Genomic DNA, 25,878 nt, shown 5'->3' on the forward strand with positions numbered 1-25,878 from the left:
CTAACGTGCTTGACTTTAGGCCAGCTTTCAGTTGGTCAGTGGTGCATTATTTCAGGTCTATTTTAGGTCTATTTCAGTTCCTCAAAATAGCAACGTGCCAACAATACACCTTAACACACCACTTTTCTAGACCGAAATACCCATGAGTCCACAACGTGGCGCAAAACATGAAAATTACAGTTGCACTGGTCTAAACGTAGCAACAACTCGCGCTAAACACGCCTTGCACCTTATTGCCCCTGGTGTATGATAGGGTCTCTTGTGTTAAAAGTCTTTAGTCATCATATGATTGCTCAATTATCAATTCATGTCTTAATTTTCACTGTTGCAAATGAAAGTTTATATTTGGTGTCACTACCAATTGCATCGACGCGTTTATGTTGCATGTCACAACAAATGATTGCATGTCAACCTCTAATGAGCAGCCTTTATTTGTTATTGCATACCAACATGCAGCGTAACACTCATAATCCATCCAGTGTTACACGAGGATCTTTAGCGAAGCTGAATCCGTCTGTTTTCATGCCCGCTTCCCTCTCCACCTCAAAGATTGACAACATATGACCTCGAAAGCCGAGCAGTCTGACATTTTATTGAAGATGTTTGTTGTTTGCTTTCCCAAATGAAGACCGTGTCATTTGATTGCACAAGCTGAATACACAACTACGTATTGTTCCAATAAATACCCAAATGAACAGATTAAAAAGGAAATGTGGTAGTGGTTAGATCGATGTTTACATTCCTCTCTTTGAGGACCAAAAAAATCATCCCTCATTTTTAACTCTTTAATTTTGCCTATAAAATTCCTGACAAGAGAAAACAAATCTATTCATAATTCAAACCAGCCTTTGTGTTTGAGTGTGTGTGTTGGTTTGATGGATGTCGGAGATAAAAAAAAATCGTAAGGAAAAAGTTGAATTTGGATCTGCTTTGGCTTATACATATAGCTCCAGGTTTGCTGGTAATAGGGTGTTTGATGGATGGCAGCCCTCTTCGGTCTCCCATTTTTTTAGCAGATATTTATTTATTAATCTGTCTATTTATTCAGTCAGATCGTCCCCACCGGGGTCACTGTCACATAACCACCTGCATCAGTGTTTTTCATCCGTTCCTTTATAGTTCATATCCAGAGTCAGTCTGGTCGGTCGAGCGTCACCCATCTGCCCGCAGGCTAATGAAAGGGTACATTTTTCCATCTCATCTGCAGTAGGTCGAGGCTTTCCTCCATCTCTCTACCCCTTTTCTTAATTCGCGACACATGTCAAATGAAACATCGCCCTTTGCTCTTCTCATACGTGTTGAGATCTGACATCTGTGCCCCCATATTTATATTGCAAACAAAATGCTCCTGGACTTTTATGGAGACATGTGTCTGTCTGCTCATTTGGGGTTTTACATTTAGATTTGTTCTGCTCATTGTTTTAGTCTGATGTATTATCTCCATTGTAGAAAAAAGTTAGCTTGGCGACATCTGTTGGCTTTTTTATGTGACAAAAATGTTATTTTGAAAAGTAATCGATTATAACAGTCGCATGTCTGGGTCATAATTAATATGTGAAATGAGAAGTGAATGCTTTTTTAACCCTTTTGGAGCAGTAATTTGAAAAATTTTATTGTCGGCTTAGTCCCTTTATTAATCCGGGGTCGCCACAGCGGAATGAACACACGATATTGGAAATGTAATGTTTGTGACAGCTTGTTTGACAATTGTTTCACCCGTCATTTATTTAGCTATTATCACCTTTTTGCCACTCAGTTTGTGGTTTTTTTCATTATTCATTATGGCCATTAGCTGATTGTAGATAACATAGATCGTGTTTTTAGAACAGGTCTAACCAATCTTAATATAAATAAGTGTTAAAAATATCATCCCCAACAGTTAATGTCAGATGTCCATTACATACAATTTCTCAGTGCCGTAATCAACCATCCACAAGATTGTGCAATCTGCCTGCCAGGTGTCACTTAATCCTGCTCTTGACGCCAACTAGACCTTAATTGTTTCACCCGTCATTCATCTAGCTATTATCACCTTTTTGCCACGCAGTTTGTTCATTCTCTGTATATTTAAAGTTGGTGTGAACCAATATGTACAAGGCTTATTTTACCACCAATTATTAAGTTATGAAAATCTTTAATCAAAGTCTGACCATTTGCATCCACGTTTGGAGTGGCAGACCTTCACTGTTGGCGTCAGTTTGACGTTGTCAGCCACAATATTCTTATCCACACATTTTTTACTGTTAGTTTGCTATGAGGGAGTGATTCACAAAAAGAAAGCCCAGCCCCCTAATTAGTATTCTGTTTCAGTTGGATGTACATCAACCTACTGAAATAAAAGCCTCAGCAACTACTAGTTCACATAGACTTTGACTTCTATTCCTTTAAGACCAATTTTGTTAGTTGTTGATCAGTTATTGTTCAGTTGTTATGATGGGTTGTTTCCTTATTCTTTGTTCTACACCTGTCTAGATACTTGTAACTCTCTTTCTGGATTATTAAATCTTTTGTTAAATCTTGCCTGCTTGTGCACTCGCTCCTTTCTGAACAACTTGCGACAGTTATGCTTATTTTGTGAAATGTTTCTAATAAGTAGATAGATATAAATAGTTAGATGTCAAAAAAGTATCAAATTGTCAGCTTATCTGTATAAGAGACCTTATTAACCTCATCAATTAAAAAAAACAATATATAGTAGATACTCTTGAAAAGCCTTAGAACGACAAAAAATGCTGTATTATGCATGTCAGGCCACTAGTTGGCGATGTCACTTAGTAATAATACACTGTGATGCTGCGCATCCAAGATCTAATTAAAAAAAAAATTAGCATGAAGTATTTTAATTCATTATGGCCCTTAGCTGATTGTACATAATACAGATAGTGTTTTAGGACTAAAATCTAAATCTAACACAACTCAATATGAATTAGTATTTAAATAAGTATCAAAAATATCATCCCCAACAGTTAAAGTCAGATCTCCATTAGATACAATTACTCAGTGCCGTGATCAATGTTTCACAAGATTGTGCAATCTGCCCTCTCATCTGAGCACCTGCCAGGTGTCACTTAATCCTGCTTTTGACGCCAACTAGACCTTGTCCATTAGGGGTAACCTCCTCAAACCCATTGTGTCACACCCCTGGCCCTAGGAGATCTCTGACAAAAATCCTGGAGGGGGCTGTTTTTAAGGGTCGGTGAGGGGGTTGTAAAGGTAGTATGAGTTTGAGCATCGGGTGGGGGTGACAGCTCTGGAAACCAATGGTGCATCAAGACACTTCTACCCCGCTACGGTGGCCATAGATCAGGGCAGGGCTGCTGGCGGACCGGGTGAGGGTGACAGGGGAATAACATCCCTTTCTCCTCAATCGACAGGGCCCATAACTCCTGCCTCCCCAGGGACAGATTGAGAAAGGCAATAGCCAGAGGCTGTGAAGCAGAGATGCTTGGGAGAATTGAAAGTTAAAGAAGCAGGAGCGGAATATGTTTTTTTTTCCCCAGCACACTTTTGCCCGCTCTTGCAGTCTTCTATCATTTATTTTACCACTTTCTACTAAGGGAATTCTTTTTTTTTTTTTTTTACTAGAGAGAGTCCGAGGCTTCTGCTATGAACTACAGCATTATGTTTCCCATGCAATTTAAATGCATGCCCTAGGACACAGGGAAATCATCTCCATCGGGAAGTGTATTTTCACGCCATCCCGTGTTTGTATGCCGTCATATAGAGCGTGAAGCCTGCAGGGATAGTGCTGTGTCAGGATTGAAGCAGCTTCTCTGTGAGAGTGCCAGTCTCCCGCCCTAGTAGCGACAGATTTTATAGCCTGATCAATTTCCCAGTGGCTTATTGAATGTCTTTTAAATGGCTTTTTTATTTTCAATTATAACCTACCGTGTCTCGCCTGCCACAGTGGGCCAACATTTGCACTGCCGGATAATTTAAAACCCTACTTTAGGAAATTATGCATTTTATATCGCCTAAATTTATAATCATCCTCCCAGTGCTGCTGCAGCAACAATAAAAGGCGAAGTAACTGAATGGATCTTTTGCTTATACCGTTAATGAATGTGTTAGTAAATATTTGTTTGCGCCTAACAGCCACAACCGTGGTGGATATCATTGACGAATGAGCTATGTCCGCATTTGTGGAGATTTATTTGCTTATTAAATTTAACTCGCTGTTATCAAGTTGATGGAAGCAAACGCAGATTAAAGTACCTCCGGCGAACGACCCAAAGTTAGACAGGTGCATCGAAGTGCCCTCGTCCACATCCCATCCAACCATCTCTTCCCTCCTTATCCCCGGCACGCGAAGCTACCTGAAGGTGAAAGAAGTGCTCACTGGAGCTCATTGGAAAGTAGAAATGACAGTAAATTTTTCAGCCTCCCTCTCCCTCGCTCCTCCATGAGATGGGAGATCTTGTTATAGCAGTCAGGATGAGAGGGGGTCAGGGCAGCAAGCCGGCGTGCGCCTGTTGATGATTGAGGAAAAGAGGAGTAAATTCATTCTGCTCTCGGCACTTTGTCAAGTGCCAGTAGCTTACCGTTGAGAGCCAGTCACCCATCACCATGTTACGACCTCAGAGGTCAGCGGCAAGTCATAAATCAGCAAGGAGAGAGGTTGCAGTGATGCTGCAGAGCTGAAGAAAGCTGATGCGACTACTGCCTCCACTGTGCCTACCCCCACCCCTTCCCCCTGCTTGAAGCAGAGGAACCAAGGCCTGCATAAAAATGATGCCCAGCACTTCACCACGTGTTGCTGCTTGCTTTGGGATACTTAAAAAAAAAACACAAAATAAGGTCTGTCTGCACTTTTATCCCAGCTTTGCTTGATTATTGTTTATTGCAAAGTGGGCTACTTTGTAAGCGTCCTTATTTTTTACTCATGAAGAGTATTGATTTTTGTTCTATAATGAAGGATTTTGTAAGTGACAATGTTTTTGATTACTTGCGACAAACCTCCTTGGAGTATTAATTAAAACGGCAGCAGATGTGCAGGTGCGGGAAATCATTAGAAAGAGGCCCCAGTCTGTGGACATGTCCCTCTCCCAGAATACAGCCGCTCTGCATTGCAAATAGGACGCCTGAGAGGGATCTCACTTTGCAAGTTCATCTTAAGAACAAGTACAAAAAAAAAAAAAAAACAGGAGCATGATCACCAGAAAAAAAGGACGTGGATGTGTTTATCTTGACAACTTCTTGGATGGTTCATTCACTCCCTGGCAATACGATTCTGTTCGTTTTTCATGCTGAAACTCTAGATCAGTACAAGTGAATTGTTTTGCTTGTCAGATTTTCGACAGACCTGCATTTCCAACACTATCCGACTGGATGATTCCAACACAAACAACGAACGGACGTCAATACGACGATTTCCTCCATTTTTTCATGTTAATTGATATATCATGGAATTATCAATTTCTAACACTCCCATGTGCTAGCGTTTTTCTCCGGCGCACTGGGACAGAGCGCTCGGAAAGGGCATCTGGTTGGTCAGCTCCTGCTTTCAATATTTGCTCCTATTAAACTGTGATTATCCTACAGTGCCTGGCTTCTCTCAAAGTTGGAGAAGGAGAGAGCAGGCCAAAACTACATGGTCAGGTTTTTCCAGCAAGTAAAAACTTCCTGACAGCCCCAAAGGTTTACCAGGTCCTCTAAAATTATTGAATTCTTCATGTCAGCCCATGTTAAGGGACATCTATTGCCATTTGCAGATCTAGATGCTGAGATCAGCTTTAGAAAAGGTTGAGACTTTTTATATTACGTGTAAATGTGTTTATGCTGAATTAAACTTGATATTCTCCTATTTCTTAACCCTTTATTAAGTTTTCCTTAATATTTTAAAGACAGTGTTGCACATTTGTAAGTGTATGGAGGCCTGTGTTCTGCCAATTTGTCATACCTTTTCAGATTTGTAGATTAGAACCATTAGAAGGCATACTATAGAAAAACAACTGAGGCTGTGGTCTTTAAAGTATTTGTTAGCACTCTGCCTCCAATCCACTGTTTTAAATCCCTAGTGGAGTGAGTTGACCTGGAGTTATATTGGTGCCGTGACCCTGATGAACGTGAGGTTTAAGGGGGAATATAACAAGACCAGCTAGTAAGAGCTTTGTTTGGGTGACTCACACTTGGCACAGTTGTCTTGAACCGTGCCTAGGTGCGATTACTCCCCCCTCCGCGCTCTTCTTCGGCCTGCACTTACATTGCAGTTTTACCTTCCAAGCTTGAGCACGCTTAGCATATCATTGATGCAACTGTTCAGTTTTGAAGAAAAATGCTCTCGCTCAGTTGAACGGAGATTGCTTTAGTTATATTGTTTTGTATTATTTTAAGTCGTTTGGGATGCCATAACACAAAGTCAAATCTTTTACTGAACAGATTCACCACTTTTGAAGCTCGAACATTTTATGATAGTCATCACATGCAGCGAGGGGTTAGCATCTTTGATAAACTATGGCAGTTTGCTTTCACTGAAAAGTAAGAGTGATTAATAAATCATATAAAATGGTCTCTTAAAAGTGATGTTGCGTCTTCAGTTTCGCACTTATTCACGATTTGCACTCATATTATAAGTGTACCGTGCCAAAGCACAATCGAACAACGCACCAGACCACCACCTCCAACCGGGCCAGGGCCGCGTAACTGAACTGCTTAATTCGGAGCAAACAGGGGAGCAAACAAACCGGGAAATGTGCCTACGCATGGTTCGAATAGCCTAGAAAGAGTACACCCTTAGCAAACCTTACTTCTCATGGCCTCAAGAGGTGCATTAGTGACTCAAATTTGAGGTTGTGTATTTTAGCATCCCTGTTAGTGCACCCCCTTTCAATGCCAAAGTAGAAGCTAATGTAAAAAGTACATGCAGTTAGAATATAACTATCTGTGCATTTGACAAGATGATGATGAAATGCACACCACTAGTGTACACATAAAAAACAAAAATACTTTAAGCTTGATATCTTGCAGTTTTGTAAAATTTTAACAACAAAAGCATCACCTACTACCCAGTTGTCCAGAAGTATAATATCTGATGACCCGTACCCAAACATCCATATAGTGATCTTACAGAATTTAAAAATATAACATTAGACAAGAAACAGCAGCAAAAAAAGTATTTCATTGTCCCTGGAGCTCATACAGGTATTTCATTCTTGGTTTCTGACACAATTGCACCTGTCTGATAGCAAGGATTTGTACAAATTGTCTATAACAAAATCCGCCGCTGGGTTTGCCACTGTTTACCTCTAGCTGTTTACCTAAGCTGGTATTGCTTTATCAAAACTACTTTGAGATCCAGGCCAGTGATGAAACCTTGAAGTTTCTGAAATGCTGATGTAAGACTAACATTGAACCATGTGTTATAAGAAAGTAACAGCACATAACAATGGCAGACCAGGGAGTGTTTCAGAAACCTGTTTGGCAACAATCAGTATTTTTACTTCTGCAATTGTTGTTGTTTATTGCTTAATAGAACATGTATTTTCTCACATTTGATTTGACTTCTTAGAGTTTATTTTTTAATGTCAGAACATTCTGAAGAAATTGAGCTTAGCATCACTGAACACACACCGCCACTTCCACAAACTCAGTTAAGAGACGTTTGACATGCCAGAATGATGGACTCCTTGAATGCGCTGACCTCTCTCCTCCGGACGCCCCTTTCACCCTCCCTCTCTCCATCCAACCCGTCATCCTTCCATTTCCACCCATGTAGATGAGACAGAGATAGATGAAGATGTTTCTGATGGGCAGCCATTTCATAGCAACACACCAAATGAGTTCTGGCTGCTCCAGCCCACCCTCCTTTGCAAGAGATTAATCCTGACACAGAACGCTTTCCAACCATGACAGTCACTGGATTCGAGGAGGCTGTTCTTTAGGGTCAGAATTGAGTTTACTTTCAGTACCTGCATCTAATGAAACTACATGGATAAAAGGAAATTAATAAATTAATGTTGGCATTATTATACGATTTAACTACAGAAGAGTCAAGCTTTAAATAGGTTTTAAATAATATTTATTAATACTACTTTTTTTTTTTTTTAGAGAGATGCTAATGGTCTAATCCGATTTAATGAATTATGCTAAGCTATGCTAAAAGTGCTACCAACAGACCTAGGGCCTTCTAGGGTTCACTTGGCCTGCCCTGGCAGGGTTGGAAGATTTGTGCCTGAGCACGATTTACTTGGGCTTAGGCACAGTCTGGTTATGTGTGAGTGCAAAACGCGCCTAAGCCTGAAACTGAAAGCGAGACGTGACTTTTAAGGGACTGTTTTATATGGATTAATAAATCATTCTTACTGTACAGTGAATGCAAACTGTTGCAGTTTATTAAAGACACAAACCCCTCACTGCATGACACTTACTGAACAGCGTAAGTGTGCCCAAGCCCTAATGTAATGTGAGTGCGGGCCGTCGGGGGAGACGGGAGGGGGGACAACTGTGCTTTGGCCCGATTCAAGGCAACATAGTGAGAGTACGCCCCTAAAGATCAGCTGAATAGATTAAAAACTGGTAAAACTCAACTTATTACTTGTAGGGGACTTAAAAATGGAGTGTTCTTTAATGTGTAGAAATGTATTAAAATTGTATATAAATTATACAATATGAAAAATTAGAAAAATTATATGGCACCAGTTAATTATAAATTTTTGTAAATTACAATAAATATTAATAGTCAACTATACCAAAAAGAAACCTATAAATCCTTGAACACAACAAGATGTTATTGCAGTTATTTTATTTTATTATGGAATAAACTTACTTTTTTTTACAATCCCAGTTGTAAGAGCAAAAAATAATAAATTGACTCCTAGTTGATCATTTGTAAAAGTGGCAGAAGGTTTTCTGATGAAGGAATTCTGCTGCCAGAAGGAAAACTGTATCCCAATCATCACAAATACCGCAGAAGGCCTATTGAAACCTACATGGACCTAAGATTCTCACAGAAATCAGTCAAGTTTGGGTTTACATTCAGTGTGGGGCGTGCAAGAGATCTTTGCGGATGGCAACAACATCAACAGCCTGAGGTATCAAGACATTTGTGCTGCCCATTACATTACAAACCACAGGAGAGAGCAAATTCTTCAGCAGGATAGCGCTCCTCATATTTCAGCCTCCACATCAAAGTTCCTGAAAGCAAAGAAGGTCAAGGTGCTCCAGGAATGGCCAGCCCAGTCACCATATATGAACATTATTGAGCTTGTCTGGGGTGAGATAAAGGAGAAGGCATTGAAGATGAATCCAAAGAATGTTGATGAACTCTGGGAGTCCTGCAAGAACGCTTTCTTTGCCATTCTAGAGGACTTTATTAATAAGTTATTTGAGTCATTGCAGAGATGTATGGATGCAGTCTTCGAAGCTCAAGGGAGTCATACACAATGTTACTTCTTTTACCACTACACCATGATTTATACTCTATACATTATTTTTGCTAATTGACAAGACTTTTGTCTGAGCAAAACCAGACCTTACACTCATAATTAAACAATTAAAAATCAAGGCATGATCATATTTTATTTTGGTAAAATAAGCACAATGTAGAGGCTTTTGCCTTTCATATAAGCTGCTGAGCTGTTTCTCATACCAAGTGATCAAATGATTTGTTCCTAAAACTTGGATAGGCGACAATACTTTTGTCTGGTAAAGTACACAAAACTATTTAAAAGTTTGTCTCATTAATTAAAACATTACTAAATCATGCTTACTGTGGAATCTATACTTCATAATAACATAAAAAACTGTATGCAACGGCTTACTCTTCTTTTCAGATTTGCCTTTGACAGTGTCTCCATTTTTCCTTCATTTTACTGTGGCACAATTGTAAATTCACGCGTACAAAGAAGTAGATCACTCCTTGTAGTTTAAAGAGCTCTCAAATGCCTTCTCCACTTACACAAATCGGCAGTTCTTTGTATGTAGAAGTCAGTGATTATGCTTTGTGAAGGATACACTTTTTCTTTAGCGCTTATATGACTTCTCTCTTCAATACTAAGTGACTCTTGAATGAAACAGTAACTCTGGAATCCATCTGATGTTGAAAGCTCAGTATGTATTCAGGACATGCTGCTCGTGGGCCTGATGTCGCGTTTATACTGGATGCGTATTACAAAGTGCCCCCCCAGATTTATGGGCACACAGAGACCCACCAATTGGGGACTGAGCCCTCTGGGATGGCAGGCAAAGATTGTGCTCATTCCTACCGTACTATCATAGCATCTAAACACAAGTCGGCCATAAATTTGGGGAATTTATGCCATTGAGTTGTTGTGTGTCTTTTTTTTCTAAGGGCGTTTGATAAAGGTTTTAAAAATATAGCTTGTACTATATTGATGGGCTGTGAAATATTAGGTTGTGCAATGAATTGTCTTGTTTTTTGGGGGGTGGAGAGCTAAATTGAAGAGTTACAAGCTGCTAGATATGTATTTTATACGTTTATTTGTACATTGTTCGCACAGAACCACCTATCTGTCTAATTGGGGACCACACAGTGATTTTGTTGTTTTATTCCATGGTAAAAAGCTGTGGAATTTGGGACGAATGGAAAGGAGAGTCTGAATATTAAACACAGTTGCTAATTCAATCCCAATCACCACCAACTCTCCAAACTTGTGCTTATGATTTTACTAAGAACTTGTAAATCAAAAGTGTAATTTTCTGTACATAACTTTTTCTGTTATTTTACATAAAAAAGTTAACGTTTTGTTCGATTTTACTGAATTCAAGCTGATCATTCAAACCGTTCTTGATTAACATGCCACTAAATTTGACAAAACCTTAATAAAGTGTATTTAAACTACACTTGGCTTGTGTTAAGGCTGGTTTATACTTCTGCATCGAGTGTTTAGCGTCACCCACGCCGCCTGCCTTGTGCGTAATCGTGCATTTATACTTTTGCGCGCTACACACACTTTAGAAATGCTAGCTGGCAGTAGGTTTTAATGTTTCTATGTGTTGAGTGTCCACACTGTCGAGTGTAGTCCATAAAAGCAAAAAAATAAAATAACGGGGGGGGGGGGGGGGGGGGGGGGGGGATTAGGTGGTTAGAACTTGGGATACCCAAAGTGCAGTTGTGGAGCATTCACACCAGACATGGCTTAATTGCTTAACGCAGCATAAATGTCCGCCCGAGTTACGATTTTATAACCTAAACGTTTTGCGCAAATCACGCATTAAGCACATCAAACACCTAAAATGCGCCTTGTCATTGCTTGAATTACGTAATTTGTGCCATCTCATTCTCACAGAATGTTTCATTGCGACATGTAAATCATGTAAATCACACACGCCTGGTGCTTAATATTTGTCTGGTGTGAACGTTTCATTCATGTTTACACACTGCTGAATGGGCTTTCGGCACCAACAGCCATTTTGAATTTTGTCATAAAATGCTATATTTTATATATCCGTTAGCATATTATTATTTGATGTGTCACATGTCCCCATAATCTACCAAACCATTTTTTATTAAATTAAATATTTTGAACTTCTCCTAGACTATGCGCCCATTTTCTTCGTCAAATTGAAGGAGACATCTCCAAATCAAGTCTTGAAAACATAAATACTTTGACAAACAAAGCAACTTTTGATTGAATACATGATTTTGAATTTTGAATTTATTTGATTGATACATCAATATATGAGATGGTTGGCTTTAGTAACATCGCCACCTATTGGTCAGAAGCAATTAGGTCATGTTGTAAATAACTGTATCAATAGATTTTAGCTATTTTGCAAAAATCTGTCTCCAAATGTTTTAATTCAAAATTAGTTTGCTGGTGGTTTGGTTCTCACATTCTCTAAAGCTCTTGGCCTCTTAATTGGTGCTTGTAGCTCTGTTTGATTAATTGTCTCTCTGTCATGTGACTCTACAGGGCATCTGTCTCTCCTCTGTGTCAATGACAGCCTGAATGAAGACCTGCGATGTCCTGACACTGGTGTCCACCTCTCTGGACAGGTAAGGCCTCATGCCATCTATCAATAAGGATCCAAGGTTATTTGACATCTGAAAAGAAAATCAATTTGCTAGCAGAACACTGACAAAAAAGTCATATCAAACCATTCTCTCAGACTCCAGAATGTGACAATAAGCAATGCTTTGTTTTTATTTTTCTGTTCTTGTCAAGCAAAATTAATAAACTTACGTTTAATCTAGCCAATCTACAAACAATTCAATGTAAAATGGAATTAAATTGATGCTAGCATTGCCTCTTTTCCTCTATTTTTAAAAAAAAAAGTGTAATACAAAAAAAGCACAATTGTGATTAGGGATACACGATAATGGAAAAACCGAACATTACTAAATTTTTTATTCTAAAATATGTACTAAATGAATAACTGTTTGGAAAGAATTAAAAATTTTAAATTGTGATGATTCTGTATAGGAGTGCATAAAATAAACAATATAATAAACAATCTACAAACATAGATAAAGTTGATAAAGAAAAGGATACACTTTAAATAAGCATCATTTTATTGTTTCCCAAGGGGTCAAATTTTATTCCGGTATACAGTAATTGAATAATCAAATGTAAAATAATACCACACAGACTTTGTTTTTATAAACAATTCAATTAAATTAATCTTTATTAATTTGTTAGTTACAAATGGTGCAGTTTCTTAGGCCTGAATGCTTTTAAAACCATCACATGGTCACAGACCTCAAAAAAACATTTGCGAATTGATAAATCATAATACAGACTCAACATTGTTTATATTCGCTATGTGCACTGTTAAAAATGTCCAGATTCTCACGTTACTGTAATTTTTCACAGTAAATTACATTAGTATCACTTTACAGGAGTTACTAGTAAAAATTCACTGTAACGTGTTGTATTCATAAGTTTATTGTAAAATTATGGCAGGTAGAAAATTACTGTAAAAAGGGCTATATCTTTTGTATGTTTGTTATAGGAATTCAAACTCTTTTTACTTGATTTAACATAGACATTAATACAAATGAACTTTTATGCAAGTATTGGGACTTTTTTATATTTAGAAATAACATAATGTTGTTGCTGCTCCAAAAACAATTTGGTTACATCTTCAAAAATAACTTGAAAGAAAATCATCCTGTTTTATATCGACATGAATGTCATAGTCAATGTTCATTTTTGGGTGCACTGCACCTTTATTTAATTTTATAAGGTCAACATGAAAATATGAAATAATTTTTAATGATCATAACATTGTGCTTAGCCAAAAACATAATAAACTGGAACAAAATTAATTGATTCATAAAACCAAAGACTGTTAAACACCCAAAATGATTTCAAAGTCAGGGTAAATGTCAGAAAGAATAACCGAGGAATGCCTGCTTCACAGTAAAATATAGTTAATTCTACAACGCATGAAAACACTTTGAAGAAAATATAAAAATAGTCTGATTCCCGTCTTTTTCCTTACAGATGCCATCACTCCTTAAATGCAATCCTCAAAACAGTCATACAGCGGTGTGTGACTGTCAGCTGACACGCTTTATAGTGATAAATAGACACTGTTTCCCAAATAGATTCTGTACATGCTTTTTAAGGCAAAAATTCTGGGTTTTGGGTGCGTGTTTGAACAGACATATCAGTGCTTCCCACAAATAGACTTTACTTGAGAGGGTCGTCCAGGTTTTTTAACGGCGCCCAAATATATTTGGTGGTGACGCATGAATAACAATATTGTTATCATCCTTTTACACTTTTTTGTTTTCGCACAAGAAAGTCATACATTTGCAATCGAGTAACCAGTGGAAAATCTTCTCCCACTCTGCACGCTTCCTACTGCTGGTTCTGTGTGTGCGCAATCTGACACAAACGCACCTTTTCTGTCAAAATGCATCTGACCGTAGCTTCTGAAATGAAATCTCCTAAAATGTCCGGGATTCGGGTTATACTTTCGCTTTCTAAAGTTGCCTTTATTTGTATGCGTTTTTACATCACCTTTTTGCAGCTGACTGTACGCGCACAGCTGCAAGAGAATGATTAATCATTTAATAAACGACTCAGTCAAACTTTACTATATACTCAGAGAAAACAAAATGACATCTATAATGGCTACAAAATATCAACTAATTAGACTAAATTTGAATAATCTACACTTTTTTTATTTTAGTAATTATAGTAAGTTTTAGAAATAATGTCTATTTTTAAATAATTTTTTAATGCTATTTATTTCTTATTTGCTGTATATTTTATTCATTTAATTATGTTAAATACACCGCAAGTATATTTCAAGCCTAAATAGCTATTATAATGAAATAAAATCAAGCTATCTAATATCATTAGCCGTGTGTTTCTTCACTGTATAACTTACACATTTTGATTAAAGAGCAGGGAATGAAACTGTTATTTATTTAGATTTTTTTTTTCATTTGATTACATTAAATAACAGGTGTGACCTTAAAAAATGCACACATCTAACATTTGATTGCTTTCCTAACATTTTATGCTTATTTAAAGAGCCCATATTATGGGTTTTTGAAAATTCCCCTCCATGTAGTGTGTAACACAGCTCTAAGTGAAGTGAAGTATCCAGCTAAGGCTTAAATCTGTTAGTGTACAGTGTTTAAAACGGTTGATTCATCTATAAAAGAGTCAACTTATAGTGCTTCAAACGAGTCGCCTTGATATCGATTCTTTAGGTGTTTCGCCATGACGTACGAACGAAACCAAGTTATTCACGTGCACGCGCAAACCCGGGAGATTTCAAACCTGAGGCTCCGCCCTCTGACGCAGAAACCCAGACACACACACACACACCCACAAACACACGCACACAAACATGCCGGTCGATTGAAGTCACACTGCAGATGAACATTATCGATTCTCTACCCAGAGATGAAACCTCAGCATTATAACCAAGCAGTTGGAAACTTCTGGAAACTTCTGCAAACTACAGGCTACAAAGAATACTTCATCAGCGTTTGTTAAAGTAAGGATCAGTAAAGATTAACTTACTGATGGACGTCAGGATGGGTTTCTTCCTCCATTACTCAAATGTAAGTACGTGCGATTAAAGTTGCCTCGTTGACTCTAGCTTGCAAATGTATTTAGTTGTGATTTGTTACTTGTAACCGCGTGTACTGTATCAGGTTAACTGGCTATATTCTCTTATCGCGTGCAAAGTCACGTTAAAAACGCAACGCGTGCTGTTTGTTTACGGAGCTCCGTGGTAGAGGTCTGCATTCCCGCGGCTGTCCCCGCGCCAGATTTCTGCGGCGCGGGAATAAATTTCCGAATCAATCGCGGGAGCGGTCGGTAACAGGTTTAATTTGGGACGGGAGCAGGCTGTCTAGCAATATCGTGGATATTGCTATGCGAATGAGACAGAGCTTTGCCTGCCTGTGTGTCTGCTTGGCGCTTGTGTGTATGTGTTAGTGCGCGCGTATGAGAGAGAGAGAGCTCTGTCTGGCTGTCTCTGGACTGTTTTGCTGGGTGATTGTTGGTTATGTTCTCCCCCGCTCTTTAGCGGGATCGGGTGCGGCGGGCAGAAAACGGGGCGGTTTGGGCACCGGGACAAGAAATTCTAAATATAAGCGGGAGCGGTCGGGTTCAGGCTAAAACCTGGCGGGCGGGGCGGAAGCGGGAGCGTTGTCGTCCAGAGGTGTGTGTGTGTTTGTGTGTGTGTGTGGCAGCTAAAATCCACGCCTACACTATGGAGCGCGTATGAACTGTGATTACTTTTATATTGCTGATTAGCTATTGGGCATTTCATTCTCTGACTGAAGGCAGTCGACCAATCGTGACAGACTGTCATAGGTCCAATCAGCGCAGATTAGCTTCGCGCTAAGGAGGGGTTTGGGAACAAATGAATCAGTGGACGATTCATACAGGAGTCGCTGGGATAACTAGGTAAAAATAAATGCAGATTATAAGACCATGAAAGTGTTTTTTGACTTTGCATGCATATTAGACTGTTGTTGGAGACCCTTACAACCAAGATATGACCCTATTTCATGTATAATATGGGCTCTTTAAGACAAAATTAGTTGTGTTTGAAAAAAAAACAAAAATACAAGATGGACATCATATTTTTATTAAATATGTGTATATGTCTGGTCAAACATGCAGCCAAAACACAGACTTTCGCTCTGCTTCAAATCGCGTGTAGAGAATCCGTTTGAGAATTAGCGTCTATTTGTCTTCATGGAGTGCGTCAGCTGACAGTCATGCACCGCTATTTGTCTGTTTTGAGGATTGCATATGAAGGGGAGATGGCACCTTTAATAAAAAGGAAAGGGAATCGCGCCTTTTTTATATTTATTTGTGTGTTTTGATGCCTAAGCAAAGTGAAAGCACAGAACAGACTCATATTTAAGAGCAAGGGGTGGCCCCTGGTGGTTTGGCGGTATGGGTTGCCTATAGGGAAAGCGTGGTCTTTATTGTTTATTTGACACCCTTTAGAGAAAGACTGAAAATATGGGAGAAATTCGGGAAATCACCTTTATGGGATGATAGCGGGATAGAACTGTAAAATACGGGAGAATCCTAGGAAAAACGGGAGGGTTGACAGGTATGGTGAAGATTAATGAGATTAATGATTGATTAAGTTTCTTTATAATAGCTAATAGCTATTAATTTTTATAGGCTAAACTATTTTTTTGCTATTTTATTTGCTGCTAATGTATACTTTTTATTTTTTATTTTGTAAATATTAATAATTAAACATATTACTGACAATTTAACTGTTTATTTACAATGAAATAGCTCTAAATGAATATATTTAGTAATTTGAACATATTTAGCAATTTGGGGATTTTTTTGGAGGGGGAGGGTGTGTTATGGTGGGCATATCTCTTATATTTTATACCCCAATGTTGACAGGTATGATCTAGTTACCATTTTATATATATATATATATATATATATATATATATATATATATATATATATATATATATATATATATATATATATATATATATATATATATATATATATATATATATATACTGTATATATATATATATATATATATATATATATATATATATATATATATRTATATATATATATATATATATATATATATATATATATATATATATATATATATATATGTATGTATATATTGAAATATATAAAATATAACTAATCTGCATATAAAACAGAAAGTGTTTTTCAAAACAAAATTAAAATTGTTGATGTATTGTTAAAACACACAATACATCAGAATCTCTTAAAAACACTTGGAATCATGTTCAGCTTATAACCTGTAACAGTGAGAGGAAGCAGCGGCCCTCTGGTGGCCATCAGAGCAAAAGAAAGATGTCAGTATCTCTGCTTAGGCCTTTTTACACTTTACATTTCTGATTGCAATTTGTAAAATGACTTTCTTTGGGTGGTCTCTGAGCGATATTGTCATCTAATCAAAAGAAGTTGTTTTTGTAAACAGAAATCTAGGTAATACCACAATACGCAGACTTTAATTCACTCTTGAAGTTTTACATGGAAATTTCCAGATTCCCAGGGGCGTGAATCAGTTTGAAGTGGTTATTGATAATTGGCAGTTTGTTGTGTCATACTGTGACACATCCCATGATGCAACAGTCATGATCACTCTCAGCTGTGAGACGGCAAGCCTGTTCACACTTTCACTGATCAGATGTGCTCCGGGGCCAAGATCCCCACATCTTGATCCAATTTGACTCCAAACCTTTTTAGTGTCTGTTGTCCCTCACGTTTTTTGCCCTTGTGTGTGTGTTTGTGTGTGTGTGTCAGGTTGCAAAAATTTCTAGCTATTAGATGATGATATGTTATATGGATGCTCAATGTTTGAATAGTGTTTTTATTTTTTAAATATGTTAAATTTTTTATTTGTATTTATTTATTCATTTGTTTTTGTCCTCTGCTATTTAATTTTTTAATTTTTACAATTGCTATTACTTTTTTTTTGCTTTTACAATTACTTTTTTGTTCAAAGTTTTCATCGCTAGTTAGTTATTTAGTTTATTATTTTATTTTATTTTTATTATTTTATCAATTGTTTGTCTTTTGTTTTCTGTTAATTTTATTAAAAAACATTTTTTTAAATTTTTTAATTTATAGTTTTATTTGCTTCCAAACAGAAGTGCAGACACTTTACAGTTTAAGTAGTTTCTTTTGATTTGCTCAAATATAAAAGGAATTTGTTTTATTAATTAATTGTATTTATCAATGTATTTATTTAGTTATCATTTGTTTATTATAGATAGATAGATGGATAGATAGAGTTAGGCAGGTAGGTAGATACAGACAGACATACAGATAGATAGATAGATAGATAGATAGATAGATAGATAGATAGATAGATAGATAGATAGATAGATAGATAGATAGATAGATAGATTGATTTGTTGTATTATGCATAAGTGAATTTAATTTAACATAAATATCATAATATCTTTTTTATAAATTTTAACATAATAATTTTTTTTTATTAATATAACATATTTTCCTGCCATATTTAGAATTAATAATACCTGCCATCTTTGTCATTCATTTACTATTTTATTTTATTCATAAACTATTTTATTTTTTCTGGGCCAGTATTTATTGCTTTATTCAAGTATTTATCACGGCATTATTTGACCCAGAGGAGAACTGGAAGACAGGCAAGTATGCTCTTACATGTAACCAGAGCTCTCTCTCTCTCTCTCGCGTCCTTATTGCACTGTACCAGGTGGCCCAGAGTCACCAACCCTTGAACATGGACTGCAGCCCTTCTAGAACCTTTATGAACTTCCGCCAGCGCGTCAATCACTAAGTGACTGGCAGGCCTTCCTGTTTTGGCCGTGTGAGGTTACACATCCTGGCAGGAGAGCTGCTGTCAGCCACACACACACACTGGGATCTCCTGACTGCAGGCTTAGGCCGCTGCACTTATTCCTGTTTTACTTCACACCTGCACAGCGCTGTCAGGATTTCTTCCACGGCCACACGAGAGGTCAATCCCGCTTCAGTCAAAGCTAATTAAACATTCTGCGTGCCAAAACATGGATATGAGTCTGAAAAGGCTCTGATAGGGAGGAAGGACTGGAGAATGGCAAAAATGTACACCACGAGTGACTCTTAAATACATTTTAATAATTAAATGAATCTTTCTCTTTAAAATTGATTGCATTTTGGTCCAAACTAGGATATTTAAAAGGATAGTTGACCCAAAAATGGCAATTTTGTCAATAACACTCACCCTCATATTGTTCCAAAACTCTGAGAACTTCATTCAACCTCAAAACACAAATTAATATATTTTAGATAGAATCCGAGAGCTCCCTCAACCTCCACAGACAGCAAAGTTCTATAATAAAACTTTTGTGCATACATAAAACAAAATTAACAAGTTTCTTTCAACAGTTTTTTCAAAATTCAACAGTTTCTTCTCCTCAGTTTTAGTATATTGCGCATGTCCATGACCACCGCATTATATAAAATAATATCAATTTATTATAAGATCACATCTAAACATAAAAGAGTCATCATTTATCAGTTGAGAACTTGTGATGAGCTGAGCTGAGTGAAATTCAGTACTACTTGTATAATGATGCATATCCCTTGTATATCACCTTGTATATGCTCTGCAAGCCTGCAGAGCACCTTCGGTGGAAGAGATGCTGTTTTCGGTGTTTGTTACACGAGAATCAATCAAAGACTCTTTGGGCTCAATTTGAAGATCTAGGCACAAAGACGCGGGGTTCAAAAGCATTAAGGGCATGTCACAATCCATTATTTTAAGGATGGAACAACATGCTCTGTACAGCAGCGCATAGTCTAACAGGGTTGAGCTTATTCTCTTAATGAGTTATGGGTGTGTTTGATCTCATCTCTCATTTCTTTTAAGAGTCAGTTGCGTTGTGCCATGGCGCATTTGCTATTTACATTGCAGACTTTGTAAGTGGAAAAAATAAACACTTCCATAGCGAGAAAACAGTTTAAACAGACCATCTGTAGCTAGAGGATAAAGAATGAGTTTCCCCCAATTGGCCTTTACTTTCACTTTCTTTCGTGAAAAAGGAAACAGTGTTGAAGAAGGCATTGAGGCAGGGGTTTTTATGTTAATTTTTTTCGGCTTAGTCCCTTTAATAATCCGGGGTCACCACATCGGAATGAACCGCCGGTTTTTATATTTATGTGAAAAAATATTTTATAAATGTTTTAATCCTTTGATTCTTTTTCATTTGTAAAGATATTTGCATATTGTTGTACATCCTGCATGTTTTAAGCAATGTTTAAGCGAGGTGCACAACTAACATGCTCTGTGCTGGACTTTAAACCTGCTTTCAGCTGGTCTATTGAACAGTCTATTTTAGTTCTTCAAAATAGCGACGCTCCAACAATGCGCCTTAACACGCCTCTTTTCTAGATCGAAACACCCATGAGTCCACAAAGTGGTGCAATTGGATTTGCTATTTAAACAACTTGGCGGAAAACAAGAAAATTAATGTTGCGCTGGTCTGAAAATGGCAACATGCGGCAAACAGGTCTTGTGTCTTATTGCATCAAGTGTATGATAGGGCCCTTTGTGACAAATTAGATATAGTCTCGTGAACTACAGAGACCGAATTCGATATAGTGTCAAGGCGACTTTTGCTAGTTGAATTGTTCGTCTATATTTCCCAATTGGGTACTAGTGATCGTATTTCATTTTGAATTGGGTCTGTTTGTTCTGTTGAAGCCGAGGCCGTTTCTGCTTATGTATTTTGTTTCTTCTTTTTCTGTGACAGCGAGGAACAGAAAAGTGAAAAATCCCATGTCTCGGAGAGGGTAGTAATTTATTAAGCAATAAGGAGTAAAGCTACAGTTTAGGAGCACCCCCACCCCCCGCCGAGCAATTCAAATTCAGTTCTTCACAATTCTACACAACTCTTCAACAAATGCATACATTTCTGACATCTGTGCTGAACCGTCAGAACACAAATAAAGATATTTTTGATGAAATCCGAGAGCTCTCTGACCCTCCATTGAAAGATATAGTTCAGACTCGTTCAAAGTCCAGAAAAATACATCATTGCGCAGAGCTCATAAATGTGTGCCCTATACTGACACTAAGGAGAAGCAACTATTGGATACAGTCTTTATTTTTGATTTATGCATGTTCAAAAGAATTATTATAGCTTCATAATATTCCAATTAAACCACTAAAGAAATATGGTTTGATTTGACTGTGATTTTTTTTATACCTTTTTAGACTTTCTAATGTCTGAATGATCAATGGTATATGACTGATCTCCTTTAAAGCTTGATAGGCTTGACTGAGTAGCCAGTTTCAAACTGCATTTGATTGGATCAATGAGGCCAAACTCCTCAAAGGCCTCTGCTAAAGACTTTCTTTCCTCTGAGGATCTGATTACAGCTGTTGCTGATGAGTGACACTAGTTAGCATGGACCAACTCTGCCCTTTGGGTATTCAGCTGTTTCCCAAATTCATTTCTTAATTCTTTCATTCATGGTACTTTTTGAAATAATATATAAACAGTGTGTTTCATTTTTTTAAATTAAATAATTATTTTTTTGAGACAAAAAAAAAAAGAATTGTATTAACTCTATTTATTTTTTTTCATTATTTTTTTACATGTATGAAATTTGAAAATTGTTCTCACCACAGACGTAGATGTTCATATTTTTCCTGTGCTAAACTAATAATTACAGTTTAAAATGAATAATAATAATAATGATATATAATGATATAATTATATTATAATACATTATTTAAATAAAAATGTTATTTCATATTCAACTTTACACACATTCTACCAGAAGAAAACAGCTTTGAACATGCTGATCCTTCAATCCCACTGACAATACACCAAAATAAAGGGGCATTTAACTGAAAAACAATGACAAATATTTCAAACCTCAGAGTGCAGATGGACTCACCTCTCCCACACTCTTTGAACGGCCAGTCGTGAAAACCATTGTCTGACCTGAAACAATTCATATTGAATCATCGCCACATTGTCTTTTTATTCTCACTGTCCATTGGGGGGCTCGAGCGTTAATATGCCATCACCACAGCTCACATCCTCGTTAGACACCGCAGCCGATGAGGTTTCCTGTGGCTTCGGGGCATCGCCAGCAGGACACTTGCTCCTACCAATCTTTCATCGGGCGGAGGAAGAGCGGCGCAGAGCTGTTATGTCACTCTGGAACGGCCACCTGAGCTCCTGTGACTAACTCTGCAGGAAGAAAAAGCCAGACCGCAAAACACCGGCAGCTTTAGATCACCAAGGCCCACTGAGGGAAGCTACTGTACAGATGTGAACAACAAAATTTGTTTGTTGGACACAGTTTTTCCTCTGCAACCACATCTGAAACATTTTTTAAAGGGATGGCATGCTTAAAAAGTGTCAGTTCCAGTGCCTGTGAAAGCAGTTTTATCATTGCTTTTGTTGAACCCATCAGTTCACGTTAATTTAGCTTATTTTTGGGGACAAACTAATTGTTTTATGTTTAATCCACTTATATTTGTAAAAATGATTAGGTTAACTTAATCAATTTGAGTTGGGAAAACACCAAGAAATTGTGTGGAACCCAGCATTTTCTACAGTGTAGAGACTATCAAAGTGAGCAAAACATGGCAAGTAAAATCCAAATGTTCATGAAGCAGGAAGGTGTAAAGGACGTGTAAAACAGAAAAGAAAAAAAAAACTTTAACCCTCTACCACGTGGTGTTGTCATATGACAACATGATATGTTTATTTCCCTGCCACTATTTCTTTAAGACCAATTTTAAATTTTTTTTTTTTAAAAGAGATGACCTTAGTTTAGCCAATGATGTGCTTTGGTTAAGTCACGTAACGTGCAGTGTTTTTTTATTTATTTATTTTTTACTTTATTATGCGAAAAGTGAGAATGTACAATCACTGTACATTATAAAGAAAAAAAAATACGTCTTGTAAAAAGAAAACAACAACAAGAAAAACAAAAACAAACAGAAGGGGTACATCACACATTAAAGAAAATCCTGATCCTTTTGGAAAAAAAAAAAAAACCTTCAGGATTTGGTTCCCTGAAACGCTTGGTTCTTAACCAACTGAGAAACCCTCATTCATGCCTTAAGGTATTACAAGATGTTGTTCGTTGTATGGCCTTTTACTCTACTCCAATCATTGGTGGACAACAGCTCCTCAAGAACACTTACTCCACCAGCTTGACTCACCCATTATCCCCAGTCTCCACCCTTGAGACTGCTCCTATCTTTACACTCTTAATCCCCTCTTTTTGATTTGGTTCCCCGAATGCTTGGCCCTCAACCAACTTTAAGAAGACCCTCATTTGTTGTTTCTGTTGGTGGCACTAGATGCTCTCTGGTGAATGGCCTTTTAGGGTGCTTTCACTTCTGTGGGTCTGTTCATTTGATCCGGACAAAAGGCAACAAGTGATACATTGTACATTTTTCTGCCATTTGGGGTCCTTTTCCCACCACACTGATTGCTTTGGTCCGAACCAGTTGAAAAGAACCAAAATGCAGTCATGTGACAAAATCCACATCATACATTGGCCAGATGATATTGAACGTATTTCCTAAACTGCTTTTCGATTGGTCAGAATTAACGTGCGGGAAAATGCAAATGGAACTCCCACAAGTAAACAAATCGGCAGACATCAAATGTCGCTTTTTACTATAGAGAGACGACTGCACTGGCTGATTATATCCCTGGTCTAGTATACTGTATAGTTTGTAAACAAACGAAATCTAATGCGATTCATCTGAACTAAATAAGGCAGGTGTGAAAGCACTCTAACCCTTTCTTATTTTTATTTTGTTTTTAAAGATCTTAGATATGCTAATTATTGGTAGCCCTTTTGAAGGCATCTTGAGTAAAACATTTAGTAGTCTAGATTTTTTTTCATAATCACTTCAAGTAAAACCACAGTTTTATTATGATGGGTTGATGCGAAGTCACTAAATGTATCAAGTTCATATATTTTTAGAGATATATGGATTACTAAGCTAAAATACTAAAATAGCTACTTGTAAAATTAGGCTTGAGGTATTAATTAATAATGTTTATGATTTTCTTTTTAACTTATAAGAGCTGTAATTTATTGAACAATTCTTAAAACAGTCCCACCAGGACAGTTGTGAGATCAAAACATAAGGCTCAAAAACATAAAAAAATATTTACACAGCAGTTTTTATAACAAGAGGTGCATTGAAGACTAAAAATATTTAACCACTGCATTTTAAATTAAGACTCTAAATCTTAATTATATTCATTTTTGTCATGTTTGACTGTGAAAATGCATCAATAACCCCTCTGTAAACATGTGGTTTCATATTCCGACTTTCATATACAGATTCTATTAAATGTAAAAATTATACAACCCTTGTTCACAACTGAATTCCACGATTACATCCACAATTTCAGCAATGCAGAAATCTTAGGGCTCTACATAATGTTTTCATTAAACAGGCGTGTTCTGAACACCTACATGTGTTTTTGTGAATGGATGTGCAACACTGTAGATAAAGTACAGACAATTGGAAATGGTCATCCTGGTGTCATCGGTTCGGAGACAGAATGTTAATTAATCGCCACTCGGGGGATCTGAAGTCTGCTCATCGTCGGGCTGTTGGGGCGTGTGATGGACATTTCCCCTCGTGATGTGGGTGGATTGGAGAGTGACACCTACTTCCACCCCCTTTGGAGAGGAAGTTCCTATCAGAACACAACAGGAAAAGAAAAAAGGAAAACAAGCTGACATCTTTTCACTCATGAAGTCACTTCCTACAGGCCCTTTACTGACCTCAGTCCACCCAGAGAGACAGAAATCAGAAGCCCTGCGTGCAAAACTCAATTTTACTGTAGGTGCATTTATTTATACATCTTTGAATATGTGGATGCTTGTAGAGATTTTATTTGACTTTTGCATCAAAAGTGATTCTTATTATGTAATCTTACAACTAAATGGTCTTGCGTTAAATGCTAGAAGTTTGACTGGAGAGTTGCTGACCTTTCCTGTCTACATTTTGCCCTTTAAAAGCATGGCACTTGACCTCAGGTCACCCAAGAGTGTTCATGATGGTGTAATGGCACTGTTAGACACTTATTGATAAAATATACTTTCGTTCATTCATTCGTTCGTTCATTCATTCATTCATTCATTCATTCATTCATTCATTCATTCATTTTGCTTCGACTTAGTTCATGCCAGGGTTTACCAGCGGATTAATGAACTGCCAACTGTTGTATTCAAATATTGTTTGATCTTTTATTAATTGTATTCACTTTTTGTATTACTTTAAACTTTTCTTATTAATAATGTTGAATTTAATTAGCGTTTTATTTCATGTTCATTAGAATTTATTTTTCTTTAAAAAATGACATTTAAGTGACAATAGCTGTGTTTCTATCCAAAAATGAAAATTAACTTTATACGCAATACTGGGTTATTGCATAAAAGTCGGTCGAGTCAAAGCGAGCAAAATCCTAACTTCCTGATTATCTGGCGCCAGAAAAAAAATGGAATTTGCTGCAGTAGGAGAAGCTGCGTGAATCTTTTCTTCAATTAATAAATGACTTGCGCCACAGAAGGCAATCCTGACACGCAGTGAACACACAGTGGGGTTTGAAGGCATGAGACGCGGAGAACAGACGCTCTTGATTCTGGAGGTAATTAATAATATAATAACACTAATACTGAAATGGTTAAGGCATTTTAGAATGACCAAAACAACGTCGTTTCCATTAATTGTTTTTTTATGCACATATCTAAAATGCACATTAAAATAGGTGGATGGAAACGTAGCTAATAAAAACAAAATTATTTTATATATACCATTAAAAAACACTGGCATTTTCTTTATACTTAATTTTTGTGCAGTTTTTTCATTATCAGCTTTATCCCCATCAATACCGTTTCCTTACCATAATTTTTGTCTTGACTTATAAAGATCCAGCTAAAAGTA

General features: G+C 37.2%; 1 protein-coding gene across 4 annotated transcripts in view; it reads left to right on the forward strand.

Annotated features, from left to right (window-relative positions):
* The window catches only part of LOC101884238 (adhesion G protein-coupled receptor D2), a 139,031-nt gene that overhangs the window by 97,457 nt on the left and 15,696 nt on the right, over nucleotides 1–25,878 (forward strand). For all 4 annotated transcript variants that reach the window (XM_073937816.1, XM_073937817.1, XM_073937818.1 and 1 more), the window contains one exon: nucleotides 11,874–11,956. In XM_073937816.1, coding sequence (XP_073793917.1) covers nucleotides 11,874–11,956 — 83 coding nt within the window. The remainder of the gene's footprint in view (nucleotides 1–11,873; nucleotides 11,957–25,878) is intronic.

This window comes from Danio rerio, chromosome 22 (assembly GCF_049306965.1).
Source record: "Danio rerio strain Tuebingen ecotype United States chromosome 22, GRCz12tu, whole genome shotgun sequence".
In the NCBI taxonomy this organism is placed as follows: domain Eukaryota; kingdom Metazoa; phylum Chordata; class Actinopteri; order Cypriniformes; family Danionidae; genus Danio; species Danio rerio.